The sequence below is a fragment of the Exophiala aquamarina genome (genome assembly GCF_000709125.1).
Source record: "Exophiala aquamarina CBS 119918 chromosome Unknown aczIA-supercont1.19, whole genome shotgun sequence".
Lineage (NCBI taxonomy): Eukaryota > Fungi > Ascomycota > Eurotiomycetes > Chaetothyriales > Herpotrichiellaceae > Exophiala > Exophiala aquamarina.
Genome location: NW_013550569.1, coordinates 411,372 through 431,055, shown reverse-complemented (window position 1 = coordinate 431,055; position 19,684 = coordinate 411,372). Strand labels below are relative to the sequence as shown.

Below are 19,684 nucleotides of genomic sequence, written 5' to 3'. Positions count from 1 at the left end.
TGGACCATGAACTGGATTGCAGTCAAACGCCAATAATTTCCAGAGTGCTATTTTCACCAGTTTTGGTCGAAGAAGTCGACCTGGCAACGGGCACAGGGCTGCATTGTATGAATGGGCAATCGGCACACCGAAGAAGGTTGGACTCGTGGGCGGTTGAACTGGTTGCTGTATGGTGATGGACTTGGCTGATCGATCCTGCGGCTTTTTACTTGCAGCTAAAATGAAACCACCAATCGGTTTTATGTATCTATCATGTGCGAACTATGCTGATTTGTAACCTATATCGAATATGCGAGTCTTGCCAGTGGCTTTCTACGAAGATTCAGGTTGCTATGCTGACATGAATATGTCTGGGTGGACTGCCAATTGGTGCTACTAATCCTAAGAGTTGGTGTCCAGCGGCGTCATGACCTCACTATCTATCATAGGTGCCGAGTAGTTGTTCCGTTCCGAGGTACGAACCCCCCATAAGCCTCAGATAGCGACAAGGTCACGTTTATTTTGGGACTATGGGTCCTCGCAAGTGAGGGGTAAAAACTGCAGACTCCAACTATGAGCGACTGATGATGCACCTCCGTCCACTTTCTGCAGTTTCCCTCTCTTGCTACAAGACTACCAGGAATAAATTAATGTAATCGTGTTCCTCAATTGCTTCTACCTAAGAGTGTCAAGTCTATGAACCCGTCTTTATTGGCAACCAAGCCTCGTCCAAGACTTCAACAGCTTGTCCACCAGCTGAACTCGCAATCAAAGTCCGTCCCATCTGAATTGAAGACGACCACCAAGCGACGCCCATACGCCACAATGACTGACCATTCAAAATGGAAGTTCAATCATACCATGCTGCGGATCAAGGATCCCAAGAGGTCCGTTGACTACTACAAGCTCTTGGGCCTCTCCCTCGTCAATCAGATCAAGTTCCCCGAAGCCAAATTTGACCTGTACTTTCTTGGTAAGTCCCTTCGCCAATAATTTTGATATTGAGACCCGAGGTGAACTCATCGTCAATCTCTACCCAGCCTACGACGGTCCCTCATCCGCTTCGACTGGCGCGCACTGGACTGACCGTGAGGGTGTTCTTGAGCTTACCCACAACTATGGCACTGAGTCCGATGACTCGTACAGTATCAATAACGGCAACAAGGACCCCCATAAAGGTTTCGGCCACGTCTGTGTCAGTGTCGACAACATCCAGGCCGCATGCAAACGCATCGAAGACGCCGGCTACAAGTTTCAGAAGAAACTGACGGACGGGCGCATGCGGAGCATTGCATTTGCACTCGACCCAGATGGTTACTGGGTCGAGATCATCGGGCAGAAAAACGTGGATGAGACCAAGGATATCACGACCACCGATACCTCCTCGTACCGTTTCAACCACACCATGATCCGCGTCAAGGACCCAGAGAAGAGTTTAACTTTCTACCAGGACGTCATGGGCATGAGTCTGATGCGGACCTCGGAACAGAAAGAGGCGGGCTTCACACTCTACTTCCTGGGCTATCCAGGTGATTACGGCATCCCAAAGGAGTCCGACACTGCCAACGGAGTCAATCCACTTGCGGGGAAGGAAGGCTTGCTTGAGCTGACCTGGAACTATGGCACCGAGAAGGAGGAGGGTATGGTGTACCACAATGGCAACGATCAACCCCAGGGATTTGGACATATCTGTGTGAGTGTGGATGATCTGGACAAGGCTTGTGCCTTCCTCGAAGAAAAGAAGGTGAACTGGAAAAAGCGACTTACCGATGGAAGAATGAAGAATGTTGCTTTCGTCCTCGACCCGGACGACTATTGGATCGAAGTGATACAAAACGAGAAGCTGAAGAAGACCACCAATTGGTGAAGCGAATGAGGAGCCTCCGATTTTCGTTGTATAATCTTGCGGTTGTTGAGTGGGAGCAACATCATATCTTCAACACGTTCCATGACCAGGAAGGAAGGGAAGATATCATCGAGTTAGGAGATGTTCTCTCTCTTAGGTAGCTAGGGTCGGGTTCGGTCAATACAGTATACTGGGCCTTTGATGCTGAACAGCCGCCGTTGCTCATCTCTGCTCACCCCTGCTTCATGGTCGCTTCTTCGAAGAGAACAAGAGAGTTGTGTGTTGCTGTGTTGGAAAGAACCAAGCCTGATCGAAATGGACTACCAGCACCGTTAGATGTCTTATAAACGACGATAATATTCCCTTTCTACAAAAGAAGGTCTGGTATCTGGCCCGCCTCAGGCCCAAATGTCTTTTCTCGGATGCCACGCCATAAGCTTGCCCTTCTCAGTTATCAAAACTGGTTAAGTTGGCGGTGAGGTCGTGAGGTCTCTAACTGAACTTTCAAGAAGCCGCGAAACTTTTCACTTTGCACGCCTGGATAATTGGCGTTGTCCAACTGGTTCCCGAGGCTGATCTTCCCGGTCAGAGTGTAGTACATTCCTGCGCTGTCCCACAGCCGTCGACAGTGGACGAGACGACAGCTGAAACGAAAGATCAGACTTATGCTACCGGATTCTGCCGCCCGCCTTCCAGCGAGATCCGCTGTTGGACTTCATCCACGGAGCCGGCACATTCTACCTCTGGCTCAACACCGAGTACGACGTTGATGTCCTCTGCCATTCTGTTTATCGTTACCTGGTGGCCGGCAACTGACATTGTGAGATTTTAGTAAGGGTGAAGGGTGCTAGAACTCACATCGCTTTATGCCTACTGCTTTAGCGTCGAGAATCACTGCCGCGACATACTCCGCAGCCGTGTTATACGTTGTTAAATCCCAGACCTCGTTTCCTGTTCCCCAGTACCGAAGCTTTCGGTGCTCTGGGTCCCAGACACCGAAATAGGTCCAGAACACCTCCATCAGGAGTCCAACTAGAACATGTATGCCTTTCACTTTTAACCGAGTGCTTAAGTACGTGCGAACGTCTTTCATCGGGTCCTTGAGAATAATGTCCCCCCCGTCAAGTTTTGTGTAGTCAGCGGTGTAATCACTGGCTAGGTATCGAGGGACGTTTAACTCTTCGCAGATGTCGATTAAAATCTTTTGACCTTCCACCATTGTTTTGTTGTCGGCATAGTAACAACAGGCGACAATATTGCATCCATTGACGAACGATCTCAATAAATCGACGTCATATGCTCCGCATTCGATCAAGGTGACCCGAAAGGACTGAGAGAGAAAGGTGGGCAGACTTACAATGCTACGGCTCGAGCCTCGAAGTCTGACGTTTGGACACTTGAGCAAGTTTGCTGCTAATGCCAGCGATCGCAATTTGAACTTCCTTCATGGTGATTAGAGGTTGTTTGCAAGAGGACAGTGATAGCCAACGCTCGGCCTTGAGCTTTCCGTGAACATCACACAGGAGATCATCATCGCACGGACAGCAGATCTATGGAAGGCATGAGACGATGTGCACCACCGCAAGCCGGGGTGCGAAAAGAGAATTTGTCATGTGTACAAATCTGACTCTTAGTCTAGAAGTTTGGTGTCTAATTGTGCAGCACAAGCCATAGTGTCTATCTCGGGCTGGCCGTGCTCGCACTCCTCAGACCAGCCAAGCAGGCTCGGTTGTGATGGACCATGGATCCGAGTGGAGCACTGTAGTCAGGATAAGTGGAGCATAGAAAGCCAACTACGGGCTCGAGAGGCTTGGCCAGGTGTTGACTAAAGGCTTATTTATGACAGAGTATGGAAGATCTATCGACACAGTAAGGGGATGAGTCAACACGATGGAGGCGTCGTTTACTACACTAACCAACTGAAATATGGCCACTGGGATTAATTCAGGCCAACGAAATCATAGACCCCCAATGGCTAGGTCGCTTACTCCCCATCCAGTGGTGGTGGCTTCCTAGGAAATATATTATCCCTGGCCTACAAGCAGGACACTATTCCCTCAAGATCAGTGGACTACAAAGTTGGAATCTGTGCCACATTAATATGTCTTCTCTATTCGACAAGAAAGTCGTCGTCGTGACCGGAGCCGCGTCAGGCATCGGCCTAGCAACCGTGCCAAAGCTTTTAGATCTTGGTGCCACCGTCCATGGAGTCGATCGAGCTTCAAAGTTGGTGGCCGCTCTAAAAGGCGATCACAATTTCACGTTTCATGGAGGCGTCGACATTAGCTCTCGAGCAGTGGCAAAAGGTGTCTTCCAAAACATCCGCCAGACCGAGGACAAGATGTACGGCCTGGTCAACTCCGCTGGGATAGCGCCATACTCGAAAGCCTATTTGGAGACCGATGAGGACTACCTAGCTACCATCGGTGTAAACCAGCACGGGACATGGTACATGGGCACAGAGTTTCTTCGATATATCGAAGCGAAAACGCCACTATCAGCTAACGGGCGCGCTCCCGAAGGACAGTATGCAATAGTCAACATTGGCTCCAGCGCGTCTCTACAAGGCTATTCGGCACTAAGCGCATATGTCACCAGTAAGCATGCGGTGTTGGGAATGTCGCGATCTTGGGCTATCGACTATGCAATATTTGGCGTCAGGATTAACGTCGTCGCACCCGGCGGAGTGGACACCCCTTTGGCTTGAGCGCAGGATCACGTTGACGGTCCCAGGGCCGATAACACAGAGCGAGGCATGGCGCCAGTTCCATTGGCCAGAATGGCAGATCCTTCTGAATTGGCAAATGCCATTGTCTTCCTTCTGAGCGATCAGGCGACCTACATCACAGGACAAGTCCTTCCGGTGAATGGAGGTTATCCCACGTACTGAGTATTGATGTTAAGGAAGCCAGAAGGTGCATTGGCTCGGCAGCGTGAGTCTGAGCAGCTATCGCAAAAGATGGGCAATGCTTGCCAAAACGCGAGAGATCACTAAATCTGAACGAAGAAGTCATGTTAAAAGTGCAGACAATCTTAAGATCGTTCCTTTGTGTGCCCCAATGTTGTCTGATAGCTCCATTGCCTCCCAAGATAAGCATGCATTTATTCGCCTGTGATGATTAGGTGGGTTTAGATCGGCATCTGGAAATGGAGTTGCGACATGAGCAGACATGATCCAACTCGAGGCGACGCGGTAGCTTATACCATGAGCCTAGGTGCCCTTATACCCTTCCCACCGCAACTGCGGGTATTTTATATAGAAGGACGGATCATATTTCCAGCACTTGTGAGAGTCATACAGTTCGAGATAGTGATAAAGCCGTCTTGTCAGCTCAGGGGATTGGAGGAGTGTTGACAATGAAACGGGAGCCCAATATCCTCTACCTTGGCTAGCATGGCAGCCGATAGCGGATGTGTCCGGGGATAATACCAAGTGCATTTGATATAAACCTTGTAAAGCATGATCATGCAGCTCTAAGGTGTTGACAGTGCATACAGCTTGAATGCCAGTCTTTGTGACACCACCAGTCATCGTGTTGAATAAGTTCCATACGCCCAAGAACCCAGGTCCTGGTTCGACTGCCGATAATATGAGCGAAATATCGGGAACTTCGACAACTGTGTGCTCCATGATATCGACAAAGAGCCGGTCCAGCTTTGCACTGTCATTGAAGTGCTTTATGATCTGGTCTCTCAGTTCTCCAAATGCAAACCAGTCGATCACACAAGGATGTGGCGTTGTAAGCGACAGTTCAGACTGCTCGTAATGCCAGGGCATGGCTCTTCGTTCATAGATTTCAGAAGTTCGCTGAGAACAGATTTGAGGGTGAGGCTATGGACTCTTGCACGAGACAACGAGTTGCGAAGGTAGTTGTTCTCAGCTAGCAATTTGGCGTTTCGTTCTGAATCGCTTTTCGAGAAAGTCGCAATTCTTTCTTCGAGCTCTTTTACGTAACGATTCCTCGGTTCGCGAAAGTGCCTTTGCGAATCCCGATTACGCTTGCGCCTGCGATCTGTTAGTTAATAGGGGATCCCAGTAAGATGAAGGAGTCTCTCTTCCTGCAGCTGAAACGGGGACAACTGACCGAATCTCATCTCCATCAAGTGCGATGCTGTCTTTGGGAACGTCCATTTCCTCAACGAGCCTTCTCAGGCTTCAAAGATTTCACCCCTGTGTCAAGACGACAGGGATCGTCTGAGTGCGGGAATTGGGCATGGGCAGAATTCATCGTTATAGAAGCAAGAGATCCCCTCGGAAGAGCAGACGTGGATAGAAGGTTCGAGGCACTAATGCAAGCTTAAGATAGAGTCCCTTGCGAGCGGCTCGCCAGAGGCTTACCCGAATCAATGAGCTTTCCGGGAGACACGGGGTCGCAAGGGCGGGGGCAGTGGGCCAAGAAGGTACAGGCAAAGCTTTGATTGGAGGCGCCTACAGAGGTAGAGAGGTTCCCCTGTGGAAAGGTTGTTGAGCTTTTCGGCGGGCGACGAGCGTTGGGTCAATTGTTCATCAACACGACAAATCTATCCGGTGCCAAAGCAATACCATCTGTGAATGGCAATTCGAGCGCGGCCTGCTCTGTTGCTCCCGAGGTCCATAAAATGGATAGACAGAAATACTTCGTCACGCATGGTGGGGAATGCTATCCCTCGTTGATTCGTCACTGTTACCTGTTCATGCACAGTAATAGTATTCAGCCAATGTACAGTAAGTACGAGTGGCCATTGTATTGGACATTTGCCGTACACAAGACACCAAGAATTGCGGAGCCCCAGAAGTCCTCTTGTTTACCGAGGCTGGAGCTCGAAGCTGGTCATGGCCAAGCCTCAAGCCCGTAACAGTGAGAAGCCTCACCTCCCCATATCAGCAGCCATCCAACAAGCCTTTGCCGTCTCTGGGGTTGCCAAAGAAAGATACCATGTGGACTGGCCAAGAAACACTTCCACACTACTCAGCCGCCCAGAACGAGCTTGACACTGGTGGACAAGATGCGTACGAAATCAGACATGTTTGTGTCATGGCCATCCTGTCATCATGATCCACGCTTGAGTGGGAGCACTCAGATTACACAGACCACAGGGAGCGGTTCCCTAGTATCAAAGGACGGGTAGTGCTCAAGATCTTCTTTTTGCGTCAGTCCCCATTTCAGAACAAACATCAGAAGTCCGTATGCCTGTCCAAGGCTCGTAAGTCACCATAATCTACATCGCTCCAGCATGTTCGCCCCCGCCAAAGCCACCAACGGCGGGTGGACACCAATCGCACCTTTTGACTTTGATGAGAGGGAACCAGGCAATTTGAAGAGAAGAGCAGTGGACAATCTACGGCGTATCAAAGTCATATGTATTGGTGCGGGCAAGTCAGGTATCCTCACAGGTATTCTCTTGCCGAGAAGTATCAGAAACCTGGATCTGGTCACATACGAAAAGAACGACGAGTTAGGAGGAACCTGGTACGAATCCAGGTACTGCTCGATTTCATTGTAGATTCATGGCGTTCTGACCGTTACCAAGATATCCTGGTGTTGCTTGCGATGTCCCATGTCATGCCTACCAATTCACCTTCGAAAACAAACTCCAGTTGGAGTCGATACCGGGCCACCGGTGCGGAAATTCAAGCCTATCTGAAACGTACAGCCACAAAATACGGAGCCGACAAATACATGAAATTTGGGCATTTTTGCGAGAAGGCCGAGTGGAACAAGCTGGAGGGACGGTGGCATGTGACCTTGACGAAGTCAGCTACCAATGAGGTACGGGACTAGTTCTACCAAGCCTGGGTCTCGTTAATACTCACCGTGACTAGACTTTTGTGGACACATGCGATGTACTCCTCTCGGCCGTCGGTCCTTTGAACAAGTGGGAGTGGCCTCAGCTAGTGAGATGCACCGATTGCGATGAACATGCTCATTCTCCTAACGAGACCGTGACAGCTACGCTGAGGCTGGAGAAATACTGGGCTATTTCAAAGACATAGTGGAAAAGCACGACCTACAGCAGTACGTCAAACTCAATCATCAGGTGGCCGGCGCATGGTGGGATCAGGGGTCAGGAAAATGGAAGATAAAGGTTGTGCCCGCCGACAAGAGCAAGGAGCCTTTTTTGACGAAGGTGAAATCCTCATTAATGCTACAGGGGTACTCAAGTAAGTTGCCCTATCCCTGAGAGTTCCCAGGCAAGGCCTTGAAAAGTTGTACTAAGCAACGGCCATGGGGCACAGCCATTGGAAATGGCCCGACCTAAAAGGTCTCGAAAAGTTCCAGAACAAAGTACACCAGCGCTGTATGGAACGATACTATACAGCTAGACAACAAGGTAGTGGGCGTGATTGGAAACGGCTCCAGTGCGGTGCAGATTGTTCCTGCGATCTTTCCTCGCAAGATTCCCATTTCCATAGCTCTTCCATCTCCTGGGAGCTAACGAAGTTTACCAGGCGTCAAGAAACTCATCTCCTTCCAAAGATCCTCGACATGGATAACAGCTGGGTTTGCTCAGGAATGTGCGGGAGAACATGGAGATAACTTTAATTGTAATCGCTTTGAAGCAAAACATCTTAGTAAGCGAGGCTGACATGGTAAACAAAGACTCCGAAGAACAAAAGAGGGAATTTGCTGAAGACCCAGCTGCCTACTTGAAATACCGGAAACTGGTGGATGAGGAGTTCAACGACAGGTTCAAGCTGGGATGATCTTCACTAGAGTCAATTTTGACCGCGGGCTGACGGTCAAACAAGTACATCAACGGCACAGCAGAACAGGCTCAAGCACTGGAGGTAAGCGCCATTTCTGCTCCCTTTCTGCTATCGCGTGCTTTGCCATACTGAGACATCACAGTTCTCCAGACTGGAGATGATCCGAAAACTCAAAGGCAAAGAGCACTTGATTTCGAAGATTGTACCACGGAATTATGCCGTCGGGTGTAGGGTGCGTCAGCTCCTGTTGTCATCAGAGAGAGCAGAGCAGAGTTCAAACGGCTGACCCTGACATACAGCGTCCAACACCAGGCAGCGGATACTTGGAGTGTTTGGTCGAAGAGGAGAAGTGCGAGGTGACCTTCTCACAGATCACCGAGGTGACGGAAGAAGGGGTTGTCACTGCGGATGGACGCCGACGTCGACTCGATGTCCTGGTCTGCGCGACCGGATTCGACGTCTCTTTTCGCCCCAGATTCCCCGTAGTGGGAGATGATAACCTCGACCTACGCGACGCCTGGAAGGACCAACCGTACACTTATCTCAGCGCGACGGTACCCAAATTTCCAAGCTATTTCAGTATGTGTTTTTCTCTCTTAGAGGGGCTCCTTCTGGCTGCATATTCTTGCAGCACGCCCCACCAAGGTGGTATATCAGTGTTAACCAGCGGGTCATTAGTGATCAACGGTCCTTTCGGGCCTTATGCGCATGGTTCCATCCTTCCAACCATTGAGATCACCACGCGCTACGTGGCGAAGTTCATCGTCAAGCTCCAGACCGAAGACGTGGAAAGCTTCTCACCCAAGCAAGACGCCGTCGACGACTTCAAGAGGCATCGGGAACACTTCTTGAAGCGCACGGCGTGGAGTTCGCCGTGCCGGTCGTGGTTCAAAGGCGGGACTATTGACGGGCCCATCCTGATGTGGCCAGGGAGTCGGATCCATTTCCTTGAGGGTATAGCAAATCCTCGCTGGGAGGTAAGCAGTCCGCCACCGAGGCTCTGCATTCGTCGACCATTTTGCTGATCCTGTCGCTTGCTGAAATAGGACTACGATTGGAAGTATCGGTACAGCAATAGATTGTCATTCTTCGGGGATGGCTTTTGCCAAAGAGAGCTAGACGGGGGAGACAGGAGCTGGTATATCGAGGCAGCATGAGTAGATTTGCTGTTCAGGATCTAATGTCGCATTTTCAATCCCGCCATCTTGGGGTACACCATCCAATGCGAGCTATTTTGCAGATTCCCTTAACTTAATTGCAGCACCAATTATGTCGAGCTGATGCCAAGCAGTCTATGAGTCAGTCGATAACGGGTATTTTGATAAAAGCGTGGACCATAGCAACCACTGGCACTGGCCACCACTCTCATCTTGTCTCAAGATCTGATATAACAGCTAGCCGCGCAGTTTGACACCAAAATATGAACGATCGCTAGCGATCTCCTCTAAAGCTGGAGTTGATTATTCTCGTGTGGTCTATTATCTCTTCATTCGCATTCGCTTATTTTCTTTGACCTATATCTAGTTGGGAGGTAGGCCTACGCGATTGCTAAAGGGCCACATTTAGCCCCTCTCGAATTTCGAAGCAGCAGCCTCGGCGCAGCCAGGTGATTCCGCCACGTCTTCTTCTGGCGAGCACACGTTTTCCGGTCGTAGCCGTCATCCCTTTCCGTCGGTTCTTGTCCGAGTTAAAAGCTACTGGGTACCTGCTTGGGTAAACCTCGACTCGGTCCTCAATGCTTTCAGTGTTGGCCTCTTGAGATCTTAGGAGGAGCAAGCGAGAGCATGGGCATAACTACAATATCCGAACTCCGCTATCCCCAGATGCGTCGAAACTCGTGCCAATTACCTAAAGCGGTTGTTGTTGCTTCGATGATCTCATACAGCATCACCCCTGGATTGCCCAGCTGAACTACTGCTTGATTGGGAGGGCGCCCTCAATATGCATGTTCAAGCCTCACCACGCTGGCCCCCTACGCACCGTGCCGTCATAGAAACCCCGCTGACAGGGCAGACAAGCTCTGCCCTGTTTGAGCACGCTTTGACGGAACATCTACTCGGTACACACCCGAAGTTTTGACCCGCACGGTTGATCAGTACTGTGCGCTGATCTGACAGTCCGACGGGTCTCTGGGAAGCTTTATTCTCTCTTCGGGAGGAGGCAAGATATGGATGGCTGCAGAGCGCGTGAATAATTATCTCTCTCCCTATCCCATGCGAGTGTCAATTTTTGGCCTAGGAGTAGTTGTTCCGCCGAGGACAGGATGAGCAATTTCCTTCGTAGGCGGAATTCATCAACACTTTCCATTTTCAATGGGCGTCGATGGGTGGGGGGGGGTGGCGACGGCAACCGAAAACACCCCCGTAACTGCTCGTAACCAATGCACGTTGCATACCCGATGCATGCACGTATTGCCCCATTCAGTAGATGGTTGCCGGGTGAGGCCAATGCTGATCATCAGGTTTTCTTGTAGACTTCCTAAACGGGAAACAGCTGCGAGATGCTGGTTCATGAAATTCCTTCGACTTCGACCAACACGGCCAGGGCAGTGCTCGTTTGAGGTAAAAATCGAACATACAGTCGTGCACTGCTGCACTGAGGTCTGAGGTCTGAGGTCAGCTGCCCACAGGACTCGGATGGGCAAATGCTAATCAGTGCTTCCTCGTATTGTGACTCCGGAACAGAGTCTGACCTTGCTGGGTTAAACTTCGGACTCTTGCCGCAAATCAGCTGAAGGTACAAGAGGTCGCGACTCGAGACTTCTCAGAACATCCAATGGCGGCTTCACGGCTCTACGAGGACGGAAAACGACCTGGCCACGAACAGCTATACGTAAATGGTCATAAGACATTCTAGCCGCCAATTCTGGCCTTAGAGAGGCAGTGCTAGACTATGTCTAAGCTCAGGCGAGTCCGTTGCCGACAATTGGCTTCGGTATCTATTGATACACGGAAGACTATAGAGAACTAACGGATCCCGGACATGAACACGCCCTCGTCAGCTTGTACGCGGTCCCTCGGCCGTGAGAAACCCAAAATCGCATCCTAGATGAGCCTGGTTGACCTCGCGTTCGTATAGACCGCGATAGCCTCTTCGATTGGACCTCTCCAACCAGGGCTCTCGGGCCTGCGCATGCTCACTTTGAGAAGCACCCTGCTGGGCCCGCTGCTTGCGTTCAGCAATCCTTTGAGCAAGCACCGAGTCTTCCACTTCCAGCGACAGCCTCCTGTTCTCGACATCACATACGATCCTGTCACCATTCTCCACGACTCCAAACACTGAGCCCATGTCCGCGGACTCTGGGGAGATATGCAGGACGATCGTACCTCCCGCGGTGCCACTCATCCGCCCATCACTGATTCTTAACATGTCCAGCACACCCTGGCGGCCCAGCTTCTGTGGAATGGGGATCAACCCAGCTTCCGGCATCCCAGGGTTCCCTACGGGACCGATGCTCTTGAGAACAAGGATCGAGTCCTCGTCCACCTCGAGACCGGGGTCGTCAATGCGCCGAGCCATATCGGCCGAGTTCTCAAAGACGCAGACTGTTCCTCGGTGATGGAGAAGTCGCCGATCCTTGGACGCCGAAGCTTTCATGACAGCTCCGTTGGGGCAGATATTCCCGTAGAGAACGACGAGGCTCGAGTTGGGGTGCAGGGGATGGTCCAGGGGCCGCACGATTTGCCTCGAGTATTCGAATGACTTGAAGGGCGTCGAATCCAAAAGCTCCCCGAGCGTTTTGCCACAATATGTCAAAGCGTCCAAGTGCAGCAGCGGTCTCAGCGTGTGCAGTAGTGCCAGCATGCCGCCGGCATTGTGGAAATCGGTCATGTAATTATCCCCACTCGGCTTCAGGTCGACAAGTAGCGGCGTCTTCCTGCCAATATCGTCAAAGGTCTTCAAGTCAATCGTCCCCGCCACCTTTGGGTGCCTGTTGATGATAGCCATCAAGTGCACGACAGCGTTGGTGCTCCCACCGATGGCCTGAAGAACCGTGATAGCATTCAAGAAGCTCTCTCGCGTCAGTAGTTCCTGTGGCCTATGATTCTCCAACTTCAGTAGCGCAACCGCATTCCTCCCCGCCTGCTCCGCAACCCGCAGCCTCGCCGAGCTCACCGCCGCCGCCGTAGCACCGCCGCGTAGCTCAAGCAGCCCCAGTCCCGCCGTGACACACGCCATCGTGCTCGCCGTGCCCATGACCCCACATGTGCCACCCGTCGGCGCCAACTCCTCATTCACATCCATGATATCCTCGACATCGATCGCCCCAGCGCGGTACCGCGCCCAGTTGCTCCGGCAATCCGTGCACGCTCCGACCCTCGCGCCCTTGACCGACCCGGGCATCATCGGGCCCGTAATCAACGGCACAACCGGCTTGTTCGCGCTGATGCCGCCCATCAGCTGCGCCGGCACCGTCTTGTCACACCCGCCGATCATGACCACCGCGTCGACCGGCTGCGCCCGGATCATCTCCTCCGTGTCCATGGCCATCAGATTCCGCAAGAACATGCTCGTCGGGGAGGAGAAGCTCTCGTGGATGCTGATCGTCGGGAAGTCCACGGGCAAGCCGCCCGACGCCAATACTCCGCGCTTGATCGACTCGATCAGCTGCGGCACGTTGCTGTGGCATGGGTTGAAGGATGAGTATGTGTTGATGATGCCCACGATGGGCGACGACAACGCCGAGTCCGAATAGCCCAGCGCTTTGATGAACACTTTGCGTAGGAATAGGGAGAAGTGTGCGTCGCCGTAGGATGTCAGGCCCTGGCGGAGCCCGGAGGTTGAGCCTATGGGATGCGAGAGATTGTAGTCTTCTGGTATTGGGTTGGTGGTCGCTGTTGCGGTCGTGGTGTCGCTAGCGCCGGTGAGTTCTTGATTGATGCGGGCATCGGCCCCCGTTGTGTCATTATTGAGAGCCATGCTTGTTTTCTCTCGTGTTCGGGCTTCTCGTATCTGATTTCTGTGTTGCTTGAGATAAATGTAAGGCTCCTAGGCCGACACATGGCAATCCAAGTAAGAGTCAGAGTCAGTCCGCTCTCATCTCCCCTTCACTTGTGTTTGCTCGTTGGTTGCTTTCCTTCGAAGGGCCTGTCTCTTCTTCGCATGCTTCTCCACATCATGTCAAGTTGGAGATGGATTGGAGAAGGTTGCTATACTATATACCTGCCAATTGCCAATTGCCAATTACGTAGTTCTAGTTCGGCAATGAGTCCGTGTGGGCCGTCAGTCGCGGAGCGGTGCGCGACATCCGTCGGAACACGGATGGCTCCTTCAGGACCGATGTCGAATACTTAATACCGGAAATATGAAAGAACTTGTTTTCGCCATTGTGTTCATGGCGCATTCCATGGATGTGTAAGCTGTGTAAGCCCAGGACGGGAGACAGAGACCTATTACAGCTTGGCTCTCCTTCAAATACATTTGGAAGGGACGTTCAAATCAGAGTAGAAATCGAACGTGTCTTGGTTGCTAAATGAGCGAGGCCTTATCATTATTAGCCAGGCAGCTGTCTAAGTCAGGATACCTAAGCAGTAATTGGGCAACGACAGGTATTAATCATTTACTTAAGATACCTAGTCGGTATTCTATCTCGTAGTCTAGAGGAAGCAGGTAGACACTAACTCTCAGTACATATCACTACCTTATCACTACCTTAGTTGGTGGGATGGAGGCTGGTCCTCCAGCCTGGGATTGACAGACATGATATGTACGAGATATCTCGTTGGGGGTTCTAGGTTGGTCTGATGGCAATACCAAGTAGCGGATGGATGGCATGGCTTTCGATGACAAAATATCCTAGCTGATGCATTCTAAAGATACAACAACCAAGATACACCGAGGAGGCCAAAGTCAGCACATCGACTATTGTCTCATCACACCCTTCTCTCACCCAGTACGACTCTGTCCCTCTTCAGTAGCATCATGTGACCCGATGATCGCGCATTCCAAGTCCCAGCACCGCCATTCTTCATCACCTTCGTGACAAATTGACACCCTACACCATATTCTACGGCTGAAAGGGCCCTCATTGCATCAATACTCAAAGTCATCGTCGACCCCCCCTTTGCCTTTGCCTTCGTTGGCCACAACTTCTTGCTTGTGATACATTTCAGCCACAGCGCTGGTGGTAGTTGCGTCCTCAGGTTTCTTGTCGTCCCTCCTCTGGATGAATCTGGGAAACCGCAAACTTATCCCGTTCTTTCCGCCCATCTGGTCGATCGCTGCCCGATATCGTGGACTGAGCGTGAGATCAGCCGTTTTGACTTCGAATACACAACGAGCATCGAACCAGACGTCTGGCTGATCATTCTTGACGGTGCTATGGCTGTAGAAAGGTTTGGGACCTTCAATTAAATGTTCCGAAAGTTCCTTGTGAAGATCTACCAAGTCAACCTCGGAAAATCCAGTGCCAATATTGCAAACGGTCTCAAAGTTCTGAGTCTCGGAATTGTAAGCTGCTAGGAGAAAGGCTCCATAGACAGAAGTTCGTTTACCCTTTCCATGGTATGCGCCCAAGACAACCAGATCGAGTGAGTCGCCGACACCTGACAGATAGTCCTTCTTGACCTTGAGCCAGTTTCGTGACCGTTTGCTTGGTTCGTAGCCTGACTCTTCTGTATCGAGCATCTTGACCATGAGACCTTCACAGGATGCTTTGACCGATTCATCCAACAGCTTCTGAATCTCCTCAATATCTTTGCTGTCGCCAAATTGAGCAAAGTCAAACTCTCCCTCAACAGGCTCAAAGGCTGCATGTAACACCTCCCGTCTTTCTCGCAGGGACTTTTTCACCAAAGCCTCCCCGTTGTAGAACAGCATGTCGAATGCATACACGCAGACTTTGACAGTGACTTCAGAAGTTTTCACATCTTTGCGTTTACGGGTCATCAGCTGTTGAAACGGAAGGACTTTCTTGTTCTGAGGATCCCATGCAACGGTCTCACAGTCCAAGACAAAGCTTTTGGTGGACGGTCTGATCCAGGTGTCTAGTTTTTCCAAGATATCTGGATATTTCTTCGACAGATCTTCCGAATTCCTGGAGAATATGGATGCTAGTCCCTTGAATGCTTTCGGATCTTTAACAAGTGTGTTTGATGCTGCGGGGAATTCACCCATGGAGTCGGGCGCAACATAATGGATTTGTGCTCGTTCTCCATCGTATTTGTACTCACACGTGAAGTCTTTACCTTCGAAACGATCGAGAACCTCCGTAATTGATTTCGTCGGCTTTGCCAACATAGGTTTGAGCGGCACTCCTGGTTGGAGTTTGCAACTTTCGTGCAATTTAAAAATACCATGCTCCAGCATTGCAGGGATAATGACCTCGTAAGATGGCAATTCACTGTACACAGTCTTGAGCGCGGCCTCTCCTCGAGCCAACTGATCAGGACTGGCGGTCTTTCCATTCTTGGCCGATTCATGTATCACGACAGCCTGTGCCAGACCAATGATCACCGTCTTTTCTGCTAGACCGAGACGAAGTTTTCCTTCCAGAAACCTGACGAGGAACTTAGCTTCGGAAGGGCCACCCTTATCTTTATTGATGTCGACTGTTTTGGTGGCAGACGAAGCGTCTGCAGATGCCATCAATTTGTTGATTGCTCGTACTTTTTGGTCCTGAGAACCTTGGCCTTCCATCTTAGCAATGTCAAGAAGGCCTTGATGGACTCCGTGGACGGTCAAGGGCTTCGGCTTGAACATCTGACCCTGCTTGGACTTGCTCTTCGCGGCAACTAGACCAAGGTCCCCAATCTTCTGATGGTCAGCCTTGATTACTGCTAGGGAACGGCCCGAACTCTCTCCAATGGCTTTCATAATCAATGACTCGCCAATGCCAAGTTCAATTCCAGCATAGTCGGCTGCGAGTTTGTTGAGCATGAGCTGAATAGTTGGAAGCAGATCATGTGGTGTCAAACGAAGGACTTGTTGAAGAAATGCGGAGCAATATGCCGTAATTTGAAGTCGTTTCGTGGTAAGCTCAATCAAAGAGAACGTGGTACATAGAGCCGCATACGGCACAGGATCTCCAGCCTTCCAGTCAGGATATGGATCTTTAGAAGGCAGCGGTAGGGTGGTTTGCGCTTTGCGAACCTTCTTGTTGCTTGTTTTGGATTTCGGTGCCTCGCTTGCAGACGCTGGCTCTTCCACCTCTGAGGAAACATTCTCTTCATCCGAAGAGGCAGAATCCTCTGGAATGGCTCTTGTTGCCTTTGATGGTCCTTTGGTTACTTTGGTGCCCGTGGCCGCGGTCGTCGACTGAGCTTTGCCGCTCGCTGGACTCTGGGATCTCGATGTCTTTCTTCTTTTCCTGGCCACAGGCTCCTCATCTGTGCCTTCTACGTCCTCTCCAGCCTCACCACTCGGTTTCTTGTGCTTTCGTGTGGAAGATGTATTTCTGTGCTCAGCGGCTGGGTCTCCAGAAGGTGTAAGGTCGCCTGCGTCGTCGTGAGGTGGGATCGCTGACGTCTGCTCAGCATCGTTTTCACCATCTTCGGCGTCTGTGTTCGGGCTCCGCCCTTTTGAGGTTGACTTTCGATTGAAGGACAGCATAGACTGAGACTTGGACTTGTTGCCGCTGGATTTGTTTCCAAGGAAGTTGCTGTCCGACGAGTCAGCGATCCAAGCGGACGAAAAACATGGCAATGACATACCCCAAGGTGGCCTGCTTTGATTGCGGCATTATGAAGACTTTGGCAAAGCTGGCCGAGGAAAAAGGGAATTGATGAAGGTTGAGGTGAATAGAGAATGGATGGGAAGTTGAGAGGCAAATTTCACGTCGCGTCTTTAAGTGAATGGATCTGGTCAAGGCAGTAAGCCATAGGCCTGAGACTGGAGTTGAAGCCTGGATTGATTTCGAAATGCAGGACTGCTGATTAGGCCACATTCGTTATACCGTCGCACCTGCCGCTCAGTGACAATGCAGTTGCCAGTAACCGTCAGTCGCGTTCGTGACGCGTGAGGGAGAAAACCACTCTAAGTCAGAAAATGACGTGTTGCCGCCTATCAGTTCTAGGCAGCCTACCCGCAATGAGATCGGCCCCCAGCATCCAAGGACCAACACCAAAGAGGCCCAGAGATCATCTCCTTCTAGAATCCTTACATGTAGATTGTGAGCCAATTACCTTGCGGGTAGATAGGTGTACGGGTTCCTTTGCTTTATCCCGCCAGTGCCACAAAGGGTTGTTGCCTGCCCTGCCTGGTGCTGCTGGTTCGGTTCGGAGTAACAGTGTTTCTAACTACTTAGCTAAGCTGAAGATTGAGGGAGTAATTATGCCAGATTGGGTGCGGATCCTGGCGGAAGGGCTGCGGCACGGTCAGTGCGGATTGTGGAGATATAACACAGACATTATTGTCCTTTGTTCAAGTTGCACATTCTTCACAAAGTCTCGGATTTGATGCAAGTGTGTATAGAGTACTATTAGCTATCAGTCGAGTTTGAGACCTATTACAGCAACCACCCATTCCCCTTCAAGAGTTACGTTGGGTTGATAAAAAAAAGTGAAACCATAAGCATCAGTCCATCCTCGCCATGATGCGGCCAATGCTTTGACTCCGTATTAGTCGATTTGGCAATCCGCCTAAAGGTCATGATGCAAGGGAACGCCCTTCTGATATCGGGGTATCAACAGTGATTTGGAAAAAACATGGAAACGCTCGTGATCACCTTTTGGAAGTCGCAAAAGTAGGTGACGTTTACAGCAGCATGATTGCGGCAAGGCCGGCAAGACCAGCAACGTTTTGAGCAGCAAGGGTCATCTGAGGCATAGCGATGTTTCCTGTGGCAGATGATGCTGCGGATGATGCAGCACTACCGGCAGAGCTGGTTGCGCTTGCCAGTCCTGAACTGACGGAACTGCCAACGGATGCGGCCGACTCGGAGGCTGAGCTTGCAGCACCCGAAGCACTGGAAGCGATGGAACTAGCAGCAGCTGAAGCACTGGATGCGGCGGAAGCTCCAGACTCACTGGCTCCAGACGCAGCTGAACTGACCTAGAAGATAGCACATTAGATTAGCACTCGAAGGGAAAGGGTCAGATTAGGATTAACTCACCTCGCTGAACAGGGTTGTGCTGCCGATTGTGCTTGTGATGGTGCTTCCGTCGCTGATAATTGTGGACACGATGGCCTCGGTGGTGACAGCGACAGATGAAGCAGCGGCTCCAGCAGCGCCGAAGATGGTTGTGCTACCGATTGTGCTGGTGATTGTGCTTCCATCGGTGACAATGGTGGTGAGAACAGCAGCAGTGGAAATGGCAGAGCTACCACCATCACTGGTACCAGTGGTACCAGTGGCTCCAGATCCACTTGCACCAGTACCAGTGGCCGTGCCAGTGGCACCGCTACCACTAGCACTAGCTCCAGTGGCACCTCCACCCTGGGTCAAAGCTTCGGTTGCGCTGAGGGTGACAGAGGAGCCTGAGGCACCTGAAGCAGCTGGCAAAGAGTGAGTCTTGATTCACAAGGCCAGTTCAGGCAGTCGGAAGAGCTTACCAGAAGCGCAATAGTCGAGACCGAAGGTGATGACAGAGCCTGTATCTGCGCCAGCTGGGCAAGCTTCGGCGACGCAGTCTCGGATACCATAACCAAAGTTCACATTTCGGCAAAGGCATCCAACATCGGGTTGTCCGTTAACATTGGGGCAGCCGAGACTATCAGATTGTCCGAGCATATTGTTGATGCAGGTTTGCTAGAGCGACATATCAGTGACTCGATGGACGCAGGTGAGATAGTGGAAGGGCACATACACCACATGCTGGCAAGTCAGAGAGAGACTGAGCGAAGGCGATGGCAATGAAGGAGGCGACGGCGACGGCGACGGCGACGACGGACTTCATGGTGAGCGAGAGTTACGCAACGTAAAGGGTGCTGGTAGTAAGAGAATGCACGGCTAGTTTGCGAGGATGGTAACCCGTAGAAGAGATGGACGAATCCAAGTGCTGGTGAAATTGGAGGTGAGGGAGAGTGAAGAGAAGAGCGAAGAGGTCGATGCGCAGGACGACAGATTTATTGGCGTGGCAGAGTGGCAGCTGGTACCTGCGATCGGCGGAGGAGCAAGAGCAGGTGAGGCAGGCAAAGCGGATACTGGAGTACAGAGTACTGTACCAGTAAGTATATGCGGGCGGGCAAGCGAGCAGGAAGCGGAGACGAGAGATCTGGGAGACTGGGAATCT

The 19,684-nt window shown here is 51.2% G+C and overlaps 8 protein-coding genes across 8 annotated transcripts; 3 read left to right on the top strand and 5 right to left on the bottom strand.

Moving 5' to 3' along the window:
- Positions 1–804: 804 nt before the first annotated feature.
- On the top strand, positions 805–1,846 carry A1O9_11831 (lactoylglutathione lyase; the record flags this gene model as incomplete). The annotated part of the gene is made up of 2 exons (XM_013399340.1): positions 805–952; positions 1,020–1,846. The coding sequence occupies 2 exons, from the start codon at positions 805–807 to the stop codon at positions 1,844–1,846; spliced, it is 975 nt and encodes a 324-aa protein (XP_013254794.1).
- A 642-nt stretch (positions 1,847–2,488) lies between these two features.
- Positions 2,489–3,044, bottom strand: A1O9_11830 (uncharacterized protein; the record flags this gene model as incomplete). Its single annotated transcript, XM_013399339.1, has 2 exons — positions 2,489–2,637; positions 2,684–3,044. The coding sequence occupies 2 exons, from the start codon at positions 3,042–3,044 to the stop codon at positions 2,489–2,491; spliced, it is 510 nt and encodes a 169-aa protein (XP_013254793.1).
- An 882-nt stretch (positions 3,045–3,926) lies between these two features.
- A1O9_11829 (uncharacterized protein) lies at positions 3,927–4,532 on the top strand (the record flags this gene model as incomplete). Its single annotated transcript, XM_013399338.1, has 1 exon — positions 3,927–4,532. The coding sequence occupies one exon, from the start codon at positions 3,927–3,929 to the stop codon at positions 4,530–4,532; it is 606 nt and encodes a 201-aa protein (XP_013254792.1).
- Positions 4,533–5,545: 1,013 nt separating this feature from the next.
- A1O9_11828 (uncharacterized protein) lies at positions 5,546–5,957 on the bottom strand (the record flags this gene model as incomplete). The annotated part of the gene is made up of 2 exons (XM_013399337.1): positions 5,546–5,831; positions 5,911–5,957. The coding sequence occupies 2 exons, from the start codon at positions 5,955–5,957 to the stop codon at positions 5,546–5,548; spliced, it is 333 nt and encodes a 110-aa protein (XP_013254791.1).
- Positions 5,958–7,039: 1,082 nt separating this feature from the next.
- Positions 7,040–9,670, top strand: A1O9_11827 (uncharacterized protein; the record flags this gene model as incomplete). The annotated part of the gene is made up of 12 exons (XM_013399336.1): positions 7,040–7,199; positions 7,337–7,575; positions 7,629–7,700; positions 7,919–7,959; positions 8,101–8,179; positions 8,264–8,351; positions 8,407–8,471; positions 8,495–8,554; positions 8,647–8,745; positions 8,813–9,092; positions 9,192–9,490; positions 9,560–9,670. 12 exons carry the CDS (start codon positions 7,040–7,042, stop codon positions 9,668–9,670), a joined length of 1,593 nt encoding a protein of 530 aa, XP_013254790.1.
- Positions 9,671–11,510: 1,840 nt separating this feature from the next.
- A1O9_11826 (dihydroxy-acid dehydratase) lies at positions 11,511–13,433 on the bottom strand (the record flags this gene model as incomplete). The annotated part of the gene is made up of 1 exon (XM_013399335.1): positions 11,511–13,433. The coding sequence occupies one exon, from the start codon at positions 13,431–13,433 to the stop codon at positions 11,511–11,513; it is 1,923 nt and encodes a 640-aa protein (XP_013254789.1).
- Positions 13,434–14,546: 1,113 nt separating this feature from the next.
- On the bottom strand, positions 14,547–17,193 carry A1O9_11825 (DNA ligase 1; the record flags this gene model as incomplete). Its single annotated transcript, XM_013399334.1, has 2 exons — positions 14,547–17,112; positions 17,165–17,193. The coding sequence occupies 2 exons, from the start codon at positions 17,191–17,193 to the stop codon at positions 14,547–14,549; spliced, it is 2,595 nt and encodes an 864-aa protein (XP_013254788.1).
- A 1,013-nt stretch (positions 17,194–18,206) lies between these two features.
- A1O9_11824 (uncharacterized protein) lies at positions 18,207–19,348 on the bottom strand (the record flags this gene model as incomplete). The annotated part of the gene is made up of 4 exons (XM_013399333.1): positions 18,207–18,503; positions 18,565–18,947; positions 19,005–19,200; positions 19,259–19,348. The coding sequence occupies 4 exons, from the start codon at positions 19,346–19,348 to the stop codon at positions 18,207–18,209; spliced, it is 966 nt and encodes a 321-aa protein (XP_013254787.1).
- Between the last annotated feature and the right edge of the window lie 336 nt (positions 19,349–19,684).